We start from the raw sequence: 17,590 nt of genomic DNA on the forward strand, positions 1-17,590 counted from the left end.
AAGCTATGGTTGTTAGTAGACCTGCCCTACAAGAAACGCTGTGCAGGTATGCTCAGTCGCTCAGTCGTGTCTGGCTCTGCGACCCTGTGGGACTGTGGCCCACCAGGCACCTCTGTCCATAGGATTCTCAAGGCAAGAATACTGGAGTGCGTTACATTTCCTCCTCCAGGGGATCTTGCTTTCTCAGGGACTGAACTGGCGTCTCCTGCATTGGCAGGCGGATTCTTCCACCAGTGAGCCACCTGGGAAGCCCTCAAGGCTTCCCAAGGGGAGTCATTCTGACTAAAACCAAAAGTCACTGGCAACTCAAAGTCATATAAAGAAAAAAAGTTCACTGATAAAGGTAACTACACAGTAAAATAAAAGCTAGTATTATATTTTGGGTATGTAACGCCTCTTTATTTCCTATATGGTTTAAAACATAGATGCATAAAAACATAATTATGAATGTGTTAATATGCATGCAATATATAAAGATGTATTTGTAACAATACCAACTTAAAGGGGGACGTGGAATTGAATAGGAGGAGTTAATGTATGCCATTGAAGTTAAGATGTTATAAATTCAACCTAAAGTGTTATACATTTATCTGTCTCTCAAGTGTGCTTTGATAATTTGTCTTTGTTTCCATGTATTTTCCATTTCAACTGAGTTATTGAATTTATTTGCGAAATGTTGTTCCTAATATTCCCTTATTATTCTTTTATGGTCTGTAGAATCTGTTGTGATGTAGAATCTTTCATTCCTAATACTGGTGATTTGTATTTTCTTTTTTCCTGACCAGTCTGGCTAGAGGTTTATCAACTTTGTTGATTTTCTCAAGAAGCAGTTTTTGCTTTCATCAATTCTGTTTTTCTGTTTTCTATTTCATGAGTTTCTGCACTGATCTTTATTATTTTCTTCTGTATACTTTGGTTTCAGGTGGAAGCTGAGGTCATGACATCTTTTTTTTTTTTTTAATAGATATTTAGTGCTATGAATTTCTCTAATAGAGATGTCCCACAAATTCTGATGCATTGCGTTTCCATTCAGCTCAAAATAGTTCCTAATTATTGTTTGATCCAGAGGTGTGTTACTCATTTTCTAAATATTTATGAATTTTCCAAGGAACTTCTTGTTAATGATTTCTAATATAATTCCACTGTGATCAGAAAACATATCTTGTATGACTTGAATCCTTTTTATCAAGACTTGTTTTATGGCCAAGAATATGATCTTAAGACTATGTATCCTCCTAATGTTAGGTGGAATATTCTATAAATGTCAAGTTGGTTGATAGGGTTGTTCCAGTTTAATTCTGGCTGATTATTTACCTGCTTGTTTTATCAATTATTCAGAGTAGTATTGAAATCTCTGACTAAAACTGTGATTGATTGTTTTTTCTTACAGTTGTATCCATTTTTGTTTTATGTATTTAGAAGCTGTCTTATTGGGTACGTGAACATTTAGAGTTGGTCTCTCCTCAATTAATCATGTAATTATGAATTGACCTTTTTTTTATCTCTCGTAATATTTTCTGCTCTGCAATCAAATTTATCTGATTTTATCACAGCCCTCCCAGCTTTCTTTTGACAAGCATAAACAAGGTGTATTTTTTCCCATCTTTTCGTTTTTACCCTGTTAAGAGTCTTTGTAGTTAAAGTACATTTCTTATGGGCAGCATATAATTGGGTCTTACTTTTTTTATCCATTCTGACAATCTCAGCCTTTTAATTGGGTTGTTCATTTTATATTTTTTGGCCATGTGTGGCATGCAGGATATTAGTTCCTTGACCAGGGGTCGAACTCATGTCCCCTGGGGCGGAAGTGGGGAGTTTTAATCTCTGGATCACCAGGGAAGTCCCTTAACTGGGCTGTTTAGACCATTTTCCTTTACTGTGATTGACAGAGTTAGGTTTCATTTTATCAGCTTATTTGTTTTCTGGTTCTCTCATCTGTTCTTTGTCACCCTTTGCTCTTTTTCTACCTTCTTTTGGATTACTTGAGAATTTTTAATTGTATTTTATCTCTTTTGTTGGCTTATTAACTCTATTATTTTATGGTTTACATTATATGGATTTAACCTACCACAGTTCATCTCATCACAGGAACAAACCAGACCTCAAACACAATCCCAGAGCAGCTGCCAGCACAGAGCTGTCTAGGAAGAGGGCCCACCCATCGGGGCCCATTCTGCTTTCCCCTTGCTGATCACACCAAGAGCCCTGGGGAGTCATCACACCACTCAGAACCTCAGCTTGCTTCTTTGTAAACTGAGGTCATCCCACCTGCCCTGCCCAACTTGGAATGGTGTTCTGTCCTATGAATAAAGACCCCATGCCTTTCCACATACTAGCCTAGCTACTGCAACCACTAGGCCTGCTCCTAGGACCACTAGACTCTCAAGATGTGTGGTTGGAAATACTGAGGATGGGAACAAAGGTTGAGTGTGTGGGCAGACAAGGGCCCCTGGGCTCCGAAACCTACTGCTTGATTCCTATTTCCCTGTAAGGTTGGGTAGGCCCTGCCTGGGGAGGTGCCTCCTCCCTCTGCCCTCCTAACAGAAGCCTGATGGGCGGTCTCCCTACTCTCCAGACCCAAACCCCAGAGAATACCAGGAAATCTGCCTGGAGTTTCCAGACTCAATCTTTTCTCTCATTCCTTTCCCTTTATCTGATTCTCCATCACAGTCAGATGGTGGTATCTGGAGGCAAGAGGCGAGCTTGCACCTGTCTTCTGGTTCCTAATCGGGTCATCTCTGCACCAGATCTGCTCTCATCTAACCACTTCTGGAAGGACTTGGGAAGACTGAGGCCTGACCAGACCAAGTGGCTCAACCACATCTGGGCCATTGGCCGTCCCTGGCAAGAACAGGGTGACCCAGGAAATTCCCTGGCAGTCCAGTGGTTAGGACTCTGTGCTTCCACAGCCAGCGGCATAGGTTCCATCACTGGTGGAGGAACTAAGATCCGTGTGCATCCTCTGACTGTCAAAGAAAGAATAGGGTGAGGCACACGGCCCTTGTATGTTCAGGAGCATCTGAGGACCGGGAGGATCTCAACCTGGCTCAGCTGCCACGACCTTTACGTTCTCGGGTGTTTTCCATTACCTGCCAATCTGGAGTTTTCCCAATTGTATGTGATTCTGATGGGGGAGAGGTAACTGTAGGTTTACCTACGGTTGTAAGAAATAACGAAGATAGAGCCCTTCTACACTTGGCCTAGCTTCCCCCAATGCTAACTTTTCCAAAACTGTAACATCACCATTAGGATACTGACATTGCTAAAATCCACCGATCTTACTCAAATTACCCCAGTTAAGTGTGTGACATTTTAATGATCAGCCCACGGAAGCTTCGACCCAATCTTAACCTACTTGGCAAGCCTATTGTGACGCAGAGGGACTTCACCCCTCTGGTCCATTTTTTTTGTGCCCCAGAAAACCGGAAAGAGGTTAACAGGAAAATTTAAAATTCAGGGCATGTTATATGCTAGGCTCCACTCGTGCCGTCGTTTGCTGCCTGCAGCAGCCTGTTTTACCAACACGAAGAGTAAGTAAGGCGCAGGGAGGGAGGGGTGGCTGGGCGCGAGGTCCGAGGCCGGGCAAGGGCTACTCTAGGCCCGCCTACACACTCCGAGCACAGCACAGACGGGCAGTCACGCTGAGTGCGAGGAGGCCTAGAGGGCTCCACAGACATTAACGGAGGTCCCACAGGGCCTGCGATGCACGTTAGAGCGGAGCCCGGCTCCGACCAGCAGGGCGAGGGGCGCGCGCGCCAGGCCCCGGCCCCACACGCGAGCTCCGGAGCGCGGCCGCCCCGGGGACGCCCCGCGGGACGCCGGGAAGCCGCGCGCCCCGCCCCGCGCCGCCGCGCAGCCCGCGGCTGCCCCCTGCCGCCGCGGCGTGGGCGCCGCAGCCCCGGCTGTATCCGCCTCCGGATTGGCGGCTCCGGCAGTCTCCGGGCCGGCTGCCTGCGGCCATCGGATTGGCTGCACCCCGATACCGCGGCCCCGCCTGTTTCCCCGGGTCCTTTGATCACGCGCCTGCTGGCTCTTCCGGGGCCCGGGAGCCAACCGAGGGCGTTCCTTTCCGGGCTGCAGCGGCGGGAGGTAAGGCATGGCCGGGTTGCATGGGCTGCAGAGCGCCGGTACAGGTCCACGCCTCGGGGTGTCGGGATTCCAGGATACTCGGGTCGCTCTGCGCCCCCCTCATGTTCTCCTCCCCTGGCCTGAGCCTCCCAACGCCGTGGGAACTACCCCTCACTCTCCCTTGCTGGTCCGCATCCTAGGGACAGCCTGTCACCCTCCCTACCTCAGAATGTCCCCTCGACCACGGGACGGGTGTGCGACTGGGCGAGTCCGGAGCCCTCATGGGCACCGAGACAGGCGGCTCAGCCCTTAACCTCCGATGGAAACCCAGGCGAACCGGGGTCACGGACCTCGGAGCATCTGCGTGCAGCCACCCGTGAAGAGTCTCCTTGCATCTGTCATGGGAGCTGACCCTCTCCACTTCCGCCTGTCATGCCAGGCCAGGAGGGGAGGGACCCGGGCGGAGCCCCGAGTGAGGACCAGGGGGAGGTGACATCACCTAGCAGATGCAGCCCAGCCCTGCCCACTGGTGTCCGCTCTGGCACAAGACCAATGGGGGAGACGGTGCCCAGGTTCTATGTCTGGAGTGACACCGGGGAAAACGAAGGCCCGGGAGCTATAGCCTGAAGTGTAGGCACTGGACCAGGATCAAGGGGGGTCCTCCAGGTGCTCCTGCTTCACCCCTTGGCTGCAGTGAGGACCCCGTGTTTTAACTTAATCTCTCCATTTTGCTTCACTGGATAGCTTCTGGTAGCCCAGTGCTCCAGGAGGAGGGGGTGGGAGCTGGGGACCTCCACCTAATCTTCCCTCAGTAGCTAGTATCTGCAAATGCTTGGCCAGCACCAGCACCTGAGTGAAAGCCCCACCCTGGGCAGCACTCAGGCCCCGGGTCTGGCCTCCCCTTGGTGCCCCTGGGTAAACCCCAGGATTTGCTGAGAGTCACTGGAGGGTTCAGCCCAGCACACTGACCTGGAAGACCCCCTCCCTTCCCTTTCTAGGACCTGACCTTAGTTTTCATGTATTACTATCTCGGGGAGGGATCCACAGCCTGGCTGTCACCCTGGGTGGAATTGACAACCTCCTTCCTCCTCTTGAGACTTCCCTCATAGCTCAGTTGGTAAAGAATCCGCCTACAATGCAGAAGACCTGGGTTCAATCCCTGGGTTGGGAAGATCCCCTGGAGAAGGGAAAGGCTAGCCACTCCAGTATTCTGGCCTGGAGAATTCATGGACTATATACAGTCCATAGGCTCCCAAAGAGTTGGACATGGCTGAGCGACTTTCACCTTCACTCTCACTTTCCCCCTCTTCAGGGAGCCCGGGGGAGGCACCCTCCCGAGGCGGTACTGCCCATGCGGACTAGCGGGCCCTCCGGCTGCCGATGTCATGAGTAACACCACAGTGCCCAATGCCCCGCAGGCCAACAGCGACTCCATGGTGGGCTATGTGTTGGGACCTTTCTTCCTCATCACCCTGGTCGGGGTGGTGGTGGCTGTGGTAAGGAGCCTCCACACGTACACACACCCCCACACTCTTGCTAAGGCAGGGGCGAGTGGGCCCAGACCAGCCTGTACGCAGCATCTCACTGTCCTGCCCTCTCGGGAGCAGAGGCTCTCGGGAGGGGAGGGTGTGGAGGCGGGTCCCTTTCCCCCATGGGCCATCCTGGGCTCAGCCGCCTCCACAGTGCTGTCTCTGTTACAGGTGATGTACATCCAGAAGAGAAAACGGTGAGTGTCCCTGTCCTGAGTGCCCCCCACCGCATTCTGCTTAAAAGTTCTTCCCATAGGATCTGAGATCCCAGCATACACGTAAGATGCCCTCAGCCATTCAGAAGACAAAGCTGAAATTCCCTGCACGCCACTGTTAGGTTTTTTCTTATCCAGACGTGTGTCCTTAAAGCTCTAGTGTACCCTGAAAGGCACCCGCTGGAGGTGCCCCGTTGGGGGAAAACAGCAGAGTCAGGTGTCTGCAGGGAGACGTAGGGTGCCGTGGCTGAGCACCCCCGTGCCCCCCAGGGTGGACCGGCTTCGCCATCACCTGCTCCCCATGTACAGCTACGACCCTGCCGAGGAGCTGCATGAGGCCGAGCAGGAGCTGCTGTCAGACGTGGGGGACCCCAAGGTGAACACTCTGGGGGGACGGAGAACCAGCAGGGGTGGGGCTGCTCTCCTCATAGCCCTGAAGCCAGAACCTGCTTCTGCCCTCAGCCTTCACCATTTGGGCCAGGGCCAGTCGGGTACCTCCCTGCAAGCTGTGCTGTGGCCCGCTCTCCCCTGCTACAGGTGGTCCACGGCTGGCAGAGTGGCTACCAGCACAAGCGGATGCCCTTGCTGGATGTCAAGACATGACCTGAGCCCCCTGGTCTGCCCCTCCCCGAACCACGGGGTCTTGATTGCCCAGGGCCCCGCAGCCTGCTGCTCCCCCAGCACCCTTCCCTCCAGCCCCTCCTAAGCCCTGCAGAGCCACCAGCCTCCACTGGACCCACCTCCTCACTCCCTCCTAGGCTTTCAGTCCTTTGTGGGATGAGCCTACCTACCAGCCACTCCCAGGAACTAATGAGAATGTTTCTTCCTGGGGTGAAAGGGTGGCTGGGATTACCAGGTGGGGCTTTGCCCTTCCACGGGCACCTTTCTCTAGCCCTCCCAGACATAGCTTTGGAGCTGTTCCCATGGTGACAGGGCCTAATGTATATTCAGTATATATATTTTGTAAATAAAATGTTTTGTGGCTAGGGGTATAGTTGATTTCTTCAAGAGGGGCTTACCTTCCGTGTAGTCAACTCCAGTGCCTTTTCTTTTTCACTCCACTCACTAGAGATCCCTGGTTTCTAACATTCCCTATTCTAGGCACCCACCACAGAAAAGACTCCGTCCAGAAAAGGATATTTTTTTATTCAAGTAACTGCAAATAGGAAACCAGAGGGGAGCCCCAGGCTGGGACAAATAATGGCTACCTCCTCCCTGACAGAGCAGGTGGAGAAGGTGGCCCCTACACCTGACAGTCAACACGGGCCCCCTCCCCGCCCGCCCTCACTCTGCTGCAGCATCCTGGGGGCAGGACCCCACCTTCCCTGGGACTCGGGGAGTTGGTACCCAGCCTGCTTTGCTCCAGACCCCTTCCCCTAAGAGCTGCTTGGAGGAGGGGGACGTGGGCAGAACAGGAGGCGATGAGGATGGACATTTGGCGCTGGTAGCAGCAGCAACGACGGATGTCTAAGAATGAAACATTTAACAAAAAACAACACAACTGTCCAGAGGTAGTTTGTGAACAGAGGAAAGATGGAACCAGAACCTTGGGGGCTGGGGAGGAGCAGAGGGGTGCGAGTGGGCGAGACTAGCTCCTTGTTATTAGTGCCCCGAGGGAAGGGAGGAGGGGAAAGTGAGGCCTGGAGCGGAAGCAGACAGGGGTGGGGAGCAGCTCCAGCTCAAGAGGCGGCTGCAGGGAGCCCAGGCCTCCTGGGCCTCACCTGGATAAAGGGGACTCTTTCCATCATTGCAATGGGATTCCAGGGTGAGGGCAAGGTGGGCTGGAGCCTGCCTAGAGCTGGGAGGGGGCTTACATTCCTACCTTCCTTCCTGAGCCCCCAAGAGGGTGGCCCCACCTAGTGTGGGAACAAGGCAAGGCGGGAAGGAGAGGGGGTGGTGGGGGGCATCTCGGGGCAGTCACCCCTCTCCAGTGGCCGCACCTGCTGCCGCTAGTACAGTGAAGTGGGGCGTGTCCAAATGAGAGAATGAGATGGGGCTTGCGCCCCTCTTAAGGCCAGGGGAGCCCTCCCAGGCCCCTTATCGGGAAGCCAGAGGGGAGAGGCAGAGGGGATCCCCAAACCGAGAGCCCAGCCAGCAAGGCCCCCACCACGCAGGGAGCAGGGGTGCGGCAGCGCAGGAGTGGCTAAGTGGAAGTCAGCTTTGTTGGGGAGGGTGGCTGGGTGAAGGGTCGCTGGGACCTGAAATCAAAGGGAGCGGCTCCCCACTCGGGCCCGGGGACCCTGTGGCAGCTGGTCTGCAGTGTAGTGTGGCGGGGAGGGCGCAGGTAGGGGGTGGGGAGGGCCTGGGGGTGGGGGGCGGGAGCAGAGCGGAGCTGTCCAGTCCCAGAAGGAAACTGCTCCTCGGGAGGGAGCCGGCGGCGGTCACTGCTCCTCCTCTGAGGACTCCTGCGAGATGCCCTCCTCTTCCTCCTTCTCCTGCAGGGTAGGCAGGGCCATCAAGAGAATGCCAGGCCTGCTCCCTCCTCCGCTGCCGCCCCCAGAGGCCAAGCTCACCACCCCCCCACGCCCGGCCTCTCCAGAAGGGGGATGAGTCAGGGCTGAGTGTGTGGGTGACTCAGCAACCTCCACGGCCCAGTTTCATTCATAAAAAAGGAAGAATTTAAAGGGAGGGAAAAAAAAAACCACACACGCTGGTCTCACACACAGCCAGGCCCCTCAGCCCCCAGGGGCAGGGGGCTCCTGGCAGAGCACAGGGCAACCCTGGGCTCAAGTTGGCAAGGAAGTGACTGGTCCTGGGATGGGAGACGGCAGCCAGGGAGAGGAGAAGGGGAGGGCAGGGGAGGCTGGAGGCTGTGAGCCCCCTCCACTGAGGGTACCAGGTGGCCTCAGCGGCCCGCAGGGGCAGCTGCTAGGCGGTGGAGTGGTCACGGCCGCAGGTTGACCCCAGGCCAGGGCGGGGAGCAAGGGGAAGTGTGTGCCGGCCGGGGCTCACTCACTGGGCGGGAATGTCGGGACACCACACAGGGCCCCCGTGCCAGGCACAAACTCCAAAACAACCCGTTTCCTGTTACTCACTCTTGGGGCCCTGCCAGCACCCCAAGCCCCCCTCAGCCGGTGGTGGCTCAGCTCACACAGCTCGAGGAACAAGCCGCAAGGAGGACAGGTTGCAGGGGCCCAGCCTGCAGATCTCTGGGCGCAGCCCACCAGCCACCACTCCCAGCTGCCTGGGGGCCCAGATGGGGGTGGGGCCCCTCAGCTCCCACCCAGCAGGCTATGACCCAGCCCCGTTCTGGAGCTGAGCTCCTCTACTGCTGCTGCTTAAACCCCTTCTTTCTTCTTCATTACTACAATGGGGGAGCGGGGCGGGGTGGGGAGATGCTACCATATGACCTCAAGGTCCACCCTAGAAGTTCTGACTCTGAACCAGAAGCAGGGGAAGGAAAAGATAAGAACCACCCCCAGTAAGGCAGGGCAGGGAGTCTAGCCTGGTTTGTACCCAGGACCCTACACTTCTCATGGACACAGCTCTTCAGAAGCCCTAGGCTGAGTGCCAGGAGTCCGGGGGCCCTGGACAAACCCTTTCCCCTCCCTAGGCCTGGGTGAAAACGTGAAGTCCCACCATTGCTGGCCCTGCAGGTCAGGGAGAGCCATCTCCCTCTGTGGGCGCACAGGATGGAGCATCACTCACTCTTTAACAGTCTCCCCAGAAGAACCAAGCTGCCTCTGCCCCAGTCACCTACCAGTTTTTTGGGTCTGCCCCTTGGTTTTCTCCCTGGAGTTGTGGTGGTTTTCTAGATGGTCAGAAAAAAGATCCACTAAGTCAAAAATGTCCCCGACGGTGCCCACCCAATGACCAGTGCCCCAGATGGTGAGGGACAGCAGGGAGGGGCGGCCCGGGACTCCCACCCCAGCAGGCCCACCCGAGTCCAGCTGGTGATGACTGGCCAGCCACACTGCCCCCCCACCCCAACATACACACACGCCCCCCAACTCCCTCCTCCACCCATGACTCAAGAGGATATGAGTCGTGTCTTAGAAAAAATAAAATAAAAAACAAAACAACTTCTCTGAAAGGCTGATGCCACTATGAATCTGGCCTCCCCCCTCATTCCTGCAGGAGCCAGGGGACCTCCCACAGAGAAGGTGACAGTCTCAGCCCGGGGTGGAGCTGCTCCCTTGCCTCTCCAGACCAGGAAACCTGCTGGACACCTTGACTTCCCCACTGTCCTGGGCGGGCCAAGGCCCAGAAGTGAGACCTCAGTCACTGCCCCCCTCGCCTCCATTGGCACAGGCCCGTCACCACCCATATGCCAGAAGTGGGTGCAGAGAATCAGGACAGACCAGGCCTCCCATGGCTGCTGTCAGGGCAGAGGGCCCCCCATAAGCCTCACCCGGGTCTTGGCGGCACCCTTGTTTTTGCTCCCCTTCGGTCGGCCCCGAGGTCTCTTAGGTGTTGGCACTTCACTGGGCTCCTTCTGCAAAGACAGATGAGACAGTCAGAGACGTGGAAGCCACCTTCCCTGCCCCCTTTCAGGACAGAGCCCTCTGCCCCAGCCCAGCAGTGGTCTGCCCGCCCCCGCTCCAGAATGCACAGGAACCATGGCAGGTAACCCTTGGGATTCAGGTTCTCCATCTGACATTCTTTTGCAAAGCCTTTCCCCTAGCTTCTCTGCAACAGCAAAATGACAAGACGCCGGAAGGCCTCTGGGAAGGGTGTCGTGGGGGCAGAAAGACACGAGATAGCTCTGTCCACACCCCAGCTCAGCCTCTGACCAGCTCGCAGATCTTGGGCCAGATGCTGAATGCAGGCAGGACAGTCTGCAGCACTGGGCTGTCATCACTGCCCACCCCACCCCCACCTCCGCCACAAGGCAGGGATGCAGAAGAGGAGAAAGGGTGCCCCTTCCCCTGGAAGGAGCCGCCAGCTCTCCCTGCAAACCAGACTCCCTCCAGGTTGCCTCCTAGGGAGGACTCATGTCCACATCTTGGAACCCCAGAGACCCCTGCCATTTGGGCCACTGAAACTTTAATAGACCCGAGATAGAATAAAAAGCTGCTACATAATGCACAGAAGCCGGGCAGTAAAGGCACATCAGTGGTGGTTTCCCAGGGCGGCTGCCCCGTGGGCTGTTCATCGCCCAGTAACCGCACACCCCTTCTGACACCCCTCACTGACAAGCCCACAGGCAGCAGGGAGGGGCCAAAGGAATCAGACTAAGGGGGTGACTTCTCCACACGTGAACAGGGCTCTGAAAGAGGCAGATGAATTCCACTGCCCATGAGACTCCTCACGGCTCCTCCTCAAGAGTTAGTACGGAGATTCCCAGTGGGGGCGGGGAGGCGTGCCTGGGGCCTGGTGGACAAGGATCAGCTTCAGTTCCTTTCCCCTTCTCTCCCCCAGGAAAGGAAAGGAACAGGGCTTCACCCACAGCTGCGCCCTCATGTGGGACAGCTGCCTCTCAAGAGAGAAACCAAGGTCTCCACCAGGTAACAGGTGGCCCACACAGCCTGACTGGCCAAGCTCCCCGGGGTGCCCAGAACCAGGGCTCTGAGTCACTCTGCCACCAACTCCCCAACGTTGTAAACTTTCTGAGCTTTTACAGAACCAGGCAGAGCCCAATGCAGGGTCACTCAAGGAAGCCCACGAACAGGTGATGGCCCCTGCCCCGAGATGAAGAACTCCAGAAACGGACAAGAAGCATTAAGTAAGTTAACAGAGTGCTACCACGCATACCGCTGGGCTTACATATGTAAACGTTCACGTTTCTATAATTCATCTTTGTTGGCGTTTAGTCGCCAAGTCACCTCCAACTCTTTTATGACCCCACGGACGGTAGCCCGCCAGGCTCCTCTGTCCATGGGATTTCCTGGGCAAGAAGACTGGAGTGGGTTGCCATTTCCTCCTCCAGGGGATCTTCCTGACCCAGGGATCGATCCCACATCTCCTGCTTGGCAGGCAGATTCTTTACCACTGAGCCACCATACTTCAATACACTGGTCCACAATGGACTGGAAATAAAAGGTGAGTGGTTTACCAGTGGAAGCTCTGGCCTGCATGACTACAGGCTCACTCCTGGCTTGAACTCAGGTTCAGCGCTCCCTTGGGCCACACTCCTCTCCCGGGGTCTCGGGCACCAGGGACGCCTGTGTGGCGAGCGCACATACGTACGGGAAGGATGCCGCACCCTGCCAGTCCTGTTTTCACCTGCCAGGGTGCCGGAAACCTCCCTAGCCCCAAGAGGTAAACCAAGGCCAAGGTCTGGACAGCCAGCTGCCTCCTGCCAGCGCAGCCCCAGGGCTCACCGGAGGCTGCTTGCGAGGCCGGCCCCGCCCGCGCTTCTCAGCGCCGTCCTTCTCCTGCTTGGAGGCCAGGGGCTGGCTGGACTTCGAGCTCGACTCGCTCATCTTCCCTCGTCAGCAGAGCAGGCAAGGAGCCACGGCTGGGCTGCTGGGAGGCAGGGAAAGTGTTTTAGATGAAACTTCTTGCGTTAGCCACCTCCAGACTCTCATCACTCCCGCCCAGCAGGAAACTGCCTGCTCCCAGGGACCCCCAGGACTCCCACCCTGGCCTAGGGTTGTCTGCCCAGCCCGGCGTGCAGGCTGCAGGGTGGGGCTGGGCCGTTGGCCCTAATCAGGGCCTTATCTCCTGCTCAGAAGGGCTCTTTGTTGCCCTGCCACCCCCACTCAAGAGCGCAGCCAGCCCAGACCTGGCTGTGGGTGAGGCCGCCCTGGCTGAGGTGTGGGCGAGATGGTCCTCAGACTGCCAGGGCCCTCCCCTCCACTGTGCTGCCCCTTCTCTTTTAAAAGCCAAGCCAAGCCTGGGTAGCTCGCGGGGAACAAGGGAAGAGAGGTAAGCAAGGAATGAGCCCTGCACATCTACCTGGCAGCCATGCTATCAGTCCCTGGGCCACCTTGTCCACAGCACTGCCCAGGGCCCCACAGGTTCTCTCTGCTTCCCTCTCCCTGGGTTAAACCTTGGAGGGTCAAAGATGCAAACAATTTGGGAAATGGGGGCTAAAACCACACTGGGTGAGGTGCGGGGAGGAAAGGAAACCACCCAAAGCTGAAAGGGGAGTCTCCTCTTCCCCTCAGCCCACTCGCACCCATCTGGAGTCAGATGGGATCTTTCTCTTTGATGCCTCCTCACATGAGGGGCAGGGACTTCTCCAACTGAGAGGGAGAAGACACTAGCTGACCCCCTGAAGCCCTAGGAGGGCTGATCCTCAAAGCACCTTGGTCCTTTTCTAGCATATTCCCTCTTCTTAAGAGGACTGTTTGGACTTAATCAGTCCTACAAATACAGAATTCATGTAAAACCACCCTCTGCAAGGGGCACCTGCACCTGTATTGGGGAGTCTCTTCCAGAGGCTGAGAAGGAGCAACAAGGGGCCCCCACTCCTATCCTCCCAGTTAGTATCCCCAAGTTACAGACAGAGATTGGTCTTCGGAGGCTGCCCTTGGCAAAGGGTGGGCCCAAGTGGCTCTACTTCCAGAAAAGCCCCTCAGCCTATAAAATGGAGATAATGATGCTCCACCTGTCTTGCCTACGTCTGCAGCAAGAATCAAACTAGGTAAAAATTAAAAACACTTAAACAACTGAAAGGTTCATTCCAATCAAAATGAGAACTAGAACATTTGAAAATGACTCTCCCTTTTCAGATTCAGACTATTTCCAATTTTAACCCAAAGAGAGGAAAGCCTGTCTTTTTTGCAAACTTGTGATTGTTACGAGGGGCCTAAGGCCCCTGATTCTCAAGTATTGAAATGCTCCAGACGGCGAGACTTCGTCTGGTAATTATTCCATTTCATAATATTTCAGACTTGAAGACCCTTTTAAACAAGGTGGTTGGCGATTTATCCTGCTCCATCATTAGTGGCTTGGCCTGCTCTGTAATTACAGGCAGTGATTAGAATCTTACATTACACCACAGATCCCCCTTCAAAACTAAACATCAAAATTAATCAGCTAAATGAGCGCTGACCTCACATGAGGTTTGCTGGAGGCCCCCTCCAAGAGGGGGTTCTAGTTGGGCGAAGCCAGCCCCTAATCCCACAAGGCCCAGCCCAGCCTGCCTGGGGACCCTGTTGAGTGCGTCTGGTATTTCCCCACTTCTTGCTGCTGGGGACCCTTTAATCCACTCACCCCCACCCCAGATCCAGGCCTCCATGAACTGAATTAAGGCCTGAGGCCCTCTCTGGTGAGACCAACAAATGCTTGTCTCTTCCACCTGTTTCTGAACATCAGGGAGGCCTGGCTTGGAGAAGCCACGTTTGAGGCCCAACTTCAATCCTATCGTCGGTAATAAGCCCTTTCGGGCCTCAGACTTGTCCTCTCCACACAATGTGGGCGCCACAAACGCTAAGGCAATCCGTGGGCATGACTCTAGGAAATCACCAGGGGGCTGCCTCGTTTCCTCCCAAAAAGTAGGCTAGAGAAAGGGTTGATGAGGTGCCCAAGGTCACAGAGCAAACTGGAATGGGTTCCTGGCGACCCTTCTCGCCCGCCAGTTTCCTTACCCGCCCGGGGGCTGGTAAAACCCCTGTCGCCCCTACTCCAGACCCGGGCCCTGGGTGACTCTGCAAGTGTCTGCGCCCGGCCGTTGCTGGTCGACCGGAGGGACGAGGGGCCGGAGCGCGCGGGGGGAGGGGCGCAGGCCGCGGGTGCAGGCGCGGGAAACCGGTGCCCTCCGACCGCATGCACCGCCACGAGGGTGCACCCGGCCCCACTTCCTGCCAGAGGGGGCACCCAAGCCCGCCTTGGGGCAGGAAACCTGGCGCGCGCGGGGGAGAGGAAGAAAGCCGCCTCCCTCCGCGACTTCCCCGCAAAATAAAAGCCCCAGTTTAAAAAAAAAATGAAACGGGGAGTCAAAGGGACTAGTTCCAACAGAGCCCAGCAAAGCAGAGAAACCAGTTTGTGGGGGCGGAGGGCAGGCCGGGCCCGGGGGGCTGAAGAGGCGCAGGCCGGGCCAGAGGTGGGGTCGGGGTGAAGCCCCAAACCCAGGCCAGGGAGTCGGCCTCGGCTGCGGAGCGAGCGCCGGTATAAAAGGCCGAGCCCGGAGTTCAGGCCGAATTGCGGGGTTCCCGCCCATCCTACACCCCCACTTAGAGAACTTCCCCAGGCTGCGGGGCCGCCCGGCCCCGGGCTCTCCCGCCGCGCCCCAGCCTGCCCCTCTCCCCGCCCCCACGGCACAGGCCCGGGCTCGGGCTCGGGCTCGGGCGGGAGCGGCGGCCGCGCGAGGTGCACCGAGAGCCGCCGGGTGCACGACTCGCGCTCGCCGCAGCCGCGCACCCCCTCCCCCACCGCGCGCTTCTCCCGGGTCCCCGCCCCCCGCACGGCGCCCGCGGCGCGGGGGCAGGGGTGCGGGCGCCCTCCCCGCGCCGCCCGGCCCCACCGCCCGCCCCCCGCGCCGCGCGGCCCTCCCCCGCCGGCGGCTCGCGCAGCCCCGGCCTGGGAATAAAGCCGGAGGCGCGCGCTGCAGCCCCGGGGCGGCTTGCAGGAGGGGGCGGCGTGCGGCCGCGGCGCGGGCGCCCCCCTCCGCCGCCGGCCCCGGGACGGACTCACCGCGAGCTCGGCTGCCGGCCTGCGGTGCGCGCTCCGAGCTGCCGGGAGCGACGGTGTTGGGCGCTGAGGACCGGCCTGGCTCCGCCGCCGCCGCCGCCGCCGCCGCTGGTAGCAAATGCGGATCTGAAACCGGGAGAGAGAGCAGAAGCGCTCAGAGGCCGCCGCCGCCGCGTGCTCGCCGCCCTGGCCCCCGCGGGGTATTTATATGTCACATCCAGGCCGGAGGGGGGGGCACAAAAATATTCCACCTCCCCCGAAGGATGGCGAGGGGCAGGAAGCTAGGCACGGCCCGTGCGCGGCCTCAATAAATAAATAATTTATTTAAATGATAGATTAAAAAAAAAAAAAGGAGCCACCGGAGGGGCCGCGAACTCACGCCTTCTTGGAGCCGCGCCAGGGCCAGAAATAGCCCGGGCTCGGAGTCCCAATTAGAGGAGCGCAGCCCCGGCTCAGGGGAGCTTAAAAAGAGCGACCCAGGGGCAGGGGGGACGGGCCCGCCCGCGCCAGCCGTGTCACTGGGGGGCGGGGCCATGCAAATGAGCCTGGGGATTTAAAAGGGCGGCCGCCCGCCGCCGGCGCGCGGGTGGGTGCTGACGACGGCGAGGGCTGTGCGGAGACGGGCGTCTGGGGGCGGGCGCGCAGGGGGGCCGGGCCGGGGCCCAGAGGACGCGGCCCCCTCCCCGCAGTCCCCTGCCGGCAGACATGGGGAGCTGTTGAGAGGGGTCACCAGGAAGCCCTTCCCAGGGGCGGGCGTTCTCTGCGTGGAGTGGGCTCGCGCGAGAGACGCCTCTGGGGCCTTCCGGGCGTTAGGCCTGGCGCCCGCGGGCGCGTGAATGTGCGCGGGCGCCGGTGCCTGCGGGGGTCTGCGCGGACGCCGGTTGGAGAGTCCCGCGGCCTACCCGCAGCCCTCTCCGCCTAGATAACGCGGCTCCTTAGTTTCCCCTGGGCGGACAGGTGTCAGCGTGTGCATTTAGGTGCCAGCTGTGTGTGGCTGACTGGTGAAATGTAAGGTCTTGTGAAACTCGAACGTGAAACTTGTGAGATCCAGAGTTTAGATTTAATGGGTCCGAGTGAACCATAATCAAGGTGCGGCCTCCACGCGAGGTAAACGATTGGCTCCTCTTCAGGTAAACCTGAGGGGAGGGCTCATTCCTTTTAAGTGACCCGGATGGTGTTGTAGAGACCAACGGCCCCACTGGGTGCCCTGGCCACTTCCGCTGTGACTTTTTTTTTTTTTTTTAGTAAAACGTGACCCGGTGGTCGCCTGGAAGCACTCTGAAGGCAAGGGATGAGTCTGCGCACGATGTACCCCGCCACGCCTGGCGCCATAAAGACCTATTGCGCAGCCCAAGCGGGAAGATGGCGGGGAGGGCGGTGGGGGAAGAAAGGGCGCTGTCAGGGGCGCGCCCTGCAGGCCGGGCCCGGGGCCTTCTCGGGCGCACCTCCCCGCCCCTGGTCCCCGAGGCGGCCTTCCCCATCTCCCCGTGATGCAGGGACTCGCAGTGCGGCCCACACACGGCTGTGACTCATGTTTCTCTGTGCTCCCCTTCCTCCCCGGTCAGCGGAGGCCTCGGCTCAGCCCCCTCCTCAGGGGGCGAACCGGCGCTGGAGGGTGGGGGCGGATGGGGGGACGCCTGGAAAATCCTGCGCCCAGAGTGGAGGCGGGGTGGGGAACCGGAGGGGCCGGGCCTCCTCGTTTCAGGAATGTCTCAGGAATGTTTCCGGTGGGGGTGGGGGGCAGGGCCGGGCCGGGGGCAGCACGTGCTCGGCCGGGTGGGGGCGGGGACGCCAGGGCGGGAAGGCGCTGGGGCCAATGGAGCGGGCTCCGGGAGGAGGGCGCGGGCCCGGGCGCGGAGCGGGCCGGGAGGCCGACCTCCGCGCGCCCGCCCCCCGCCCCGCGCCCAGGTGAAAGGCTGTCCCTGAGAAGTCTCCGGGCTGCCCCGGGAAGGGAGAGGAAGTCACCGAAGGGCGGCCTGAGGGAGAGGAGGGTGGAGGGGGAAGGCGAGGGCGAGGCTGGGGGAGGGGCGGCCTGCCCCTTTGTGTGGAGCGGGGGTGGGGGTGGGGCGGGGTGGTAGGCGCGCCGCTCCTTCCGTCTTTGTGCCCGGCCCGCCAAGCCAGCGCTTAGTAGGCCGCGAGTCCATTTGGCTGGAGAACCTTGAGTTGCCAGCTCGAGAACTTATGCAGCGTTGAGTGGAAGAGCGAGCCTTCAGCCCTTACCCTACCCGCCTGGGTCACAGGCCCCTGCCGGCCACCCGG

General features: G+C 58.0%; 2 protein-coding genes across 4 annotated transcripts; one reads left to right on the forward strand and one right to left on the reverse strand.

The window, feature by feature from the left end:
* The first annotated feature begins 4,034 nt into the window (after window positions 1-4,034).
* SMIM29 (small integral membrane protein 29) lies at window positions 4,035-6,787 on the forward strand. Its single transcript, XM_052649290.1, has 5 exons — window positions 4,035-4,089; window positions 5,381-5,564; window positions 5,769-5,794; window positions 6,083-6,188; window positions 6,350-6,787. The coding sequence occupies exons 2-5, from the start codon at window positions 5,454-5,456 to the stop codon at window positions 6,413-6,415; spliced, it is 309 nt and encodes a 102-aa protein (XP_052505250.1). The 5' UTR covers window positions 4,035-4,089; window positions 5,381-5,453; the 3' UTR covers window positions 6,416-6,787.
* Window positions 6,788-6,942: 155 nt separating this feature from the next.
* On the reverse strand, window positions 6,943-15,679 carry HMGA1 (high mobility group AT-hook 1). 3 transcript variants are annotated; one of them, XM_052647670.1, is made up of 5 exons: window positions 15,335-15,679; window positions 12,076-12,220; window positions 10,164-10,247; window positions 9,509-9,563; window positions 6,943-8,244 (listed from the first exon to the last, which is right to left on the reverse strand). In XM_052647670.1, the coding sequence occupies exons 2-5, from the start codon at window positions 12,175-12,177 to the stop codon at window positions 7,967-7,969; spliced, it is 519 nt and encodes a 172-aa protein (XP_052503630.1). In that variant the 5' UTR covers window positions 12,178-12,220; window positions 15,335-15,679; the 3' UTR covers window positions 6,943-7,966. The 3 variants fall into 3 exon arrangements, with proteins under 3 accessions (XP_052503630.1, XP_052503628.1, XP_052503631.1); XM_052647668.1 differs by having other exon boundaries at window positions 12,076-12,217; window positions 15,335-15,678; XM_052647671.1 differs by having other exon boundaries at window positions 6,943-8,247; window positions 9,513-9,563; window positions 12,076-12,217; window positions 15,335-15,661.
* Window positions 15,680-17,590: the final 1,911 nt, after the last annotated feature.

Source organism: Budorcas taxicolor, chromosome 11 (assembly GCF_023091745.1).
Source record: "Budorcas taxicolor isolate Tak-1 chromosome 11, Takin1.1, whole genome shotgun sequence".
In the NCBI taxonomy this organism is placed as follows: domain Eukaryota; kingdom Metazoa; phylum Chordata; class Mammalia; order Artiodactyla; family Bovidae; genus Budorcas; species Budorcas taxicolor.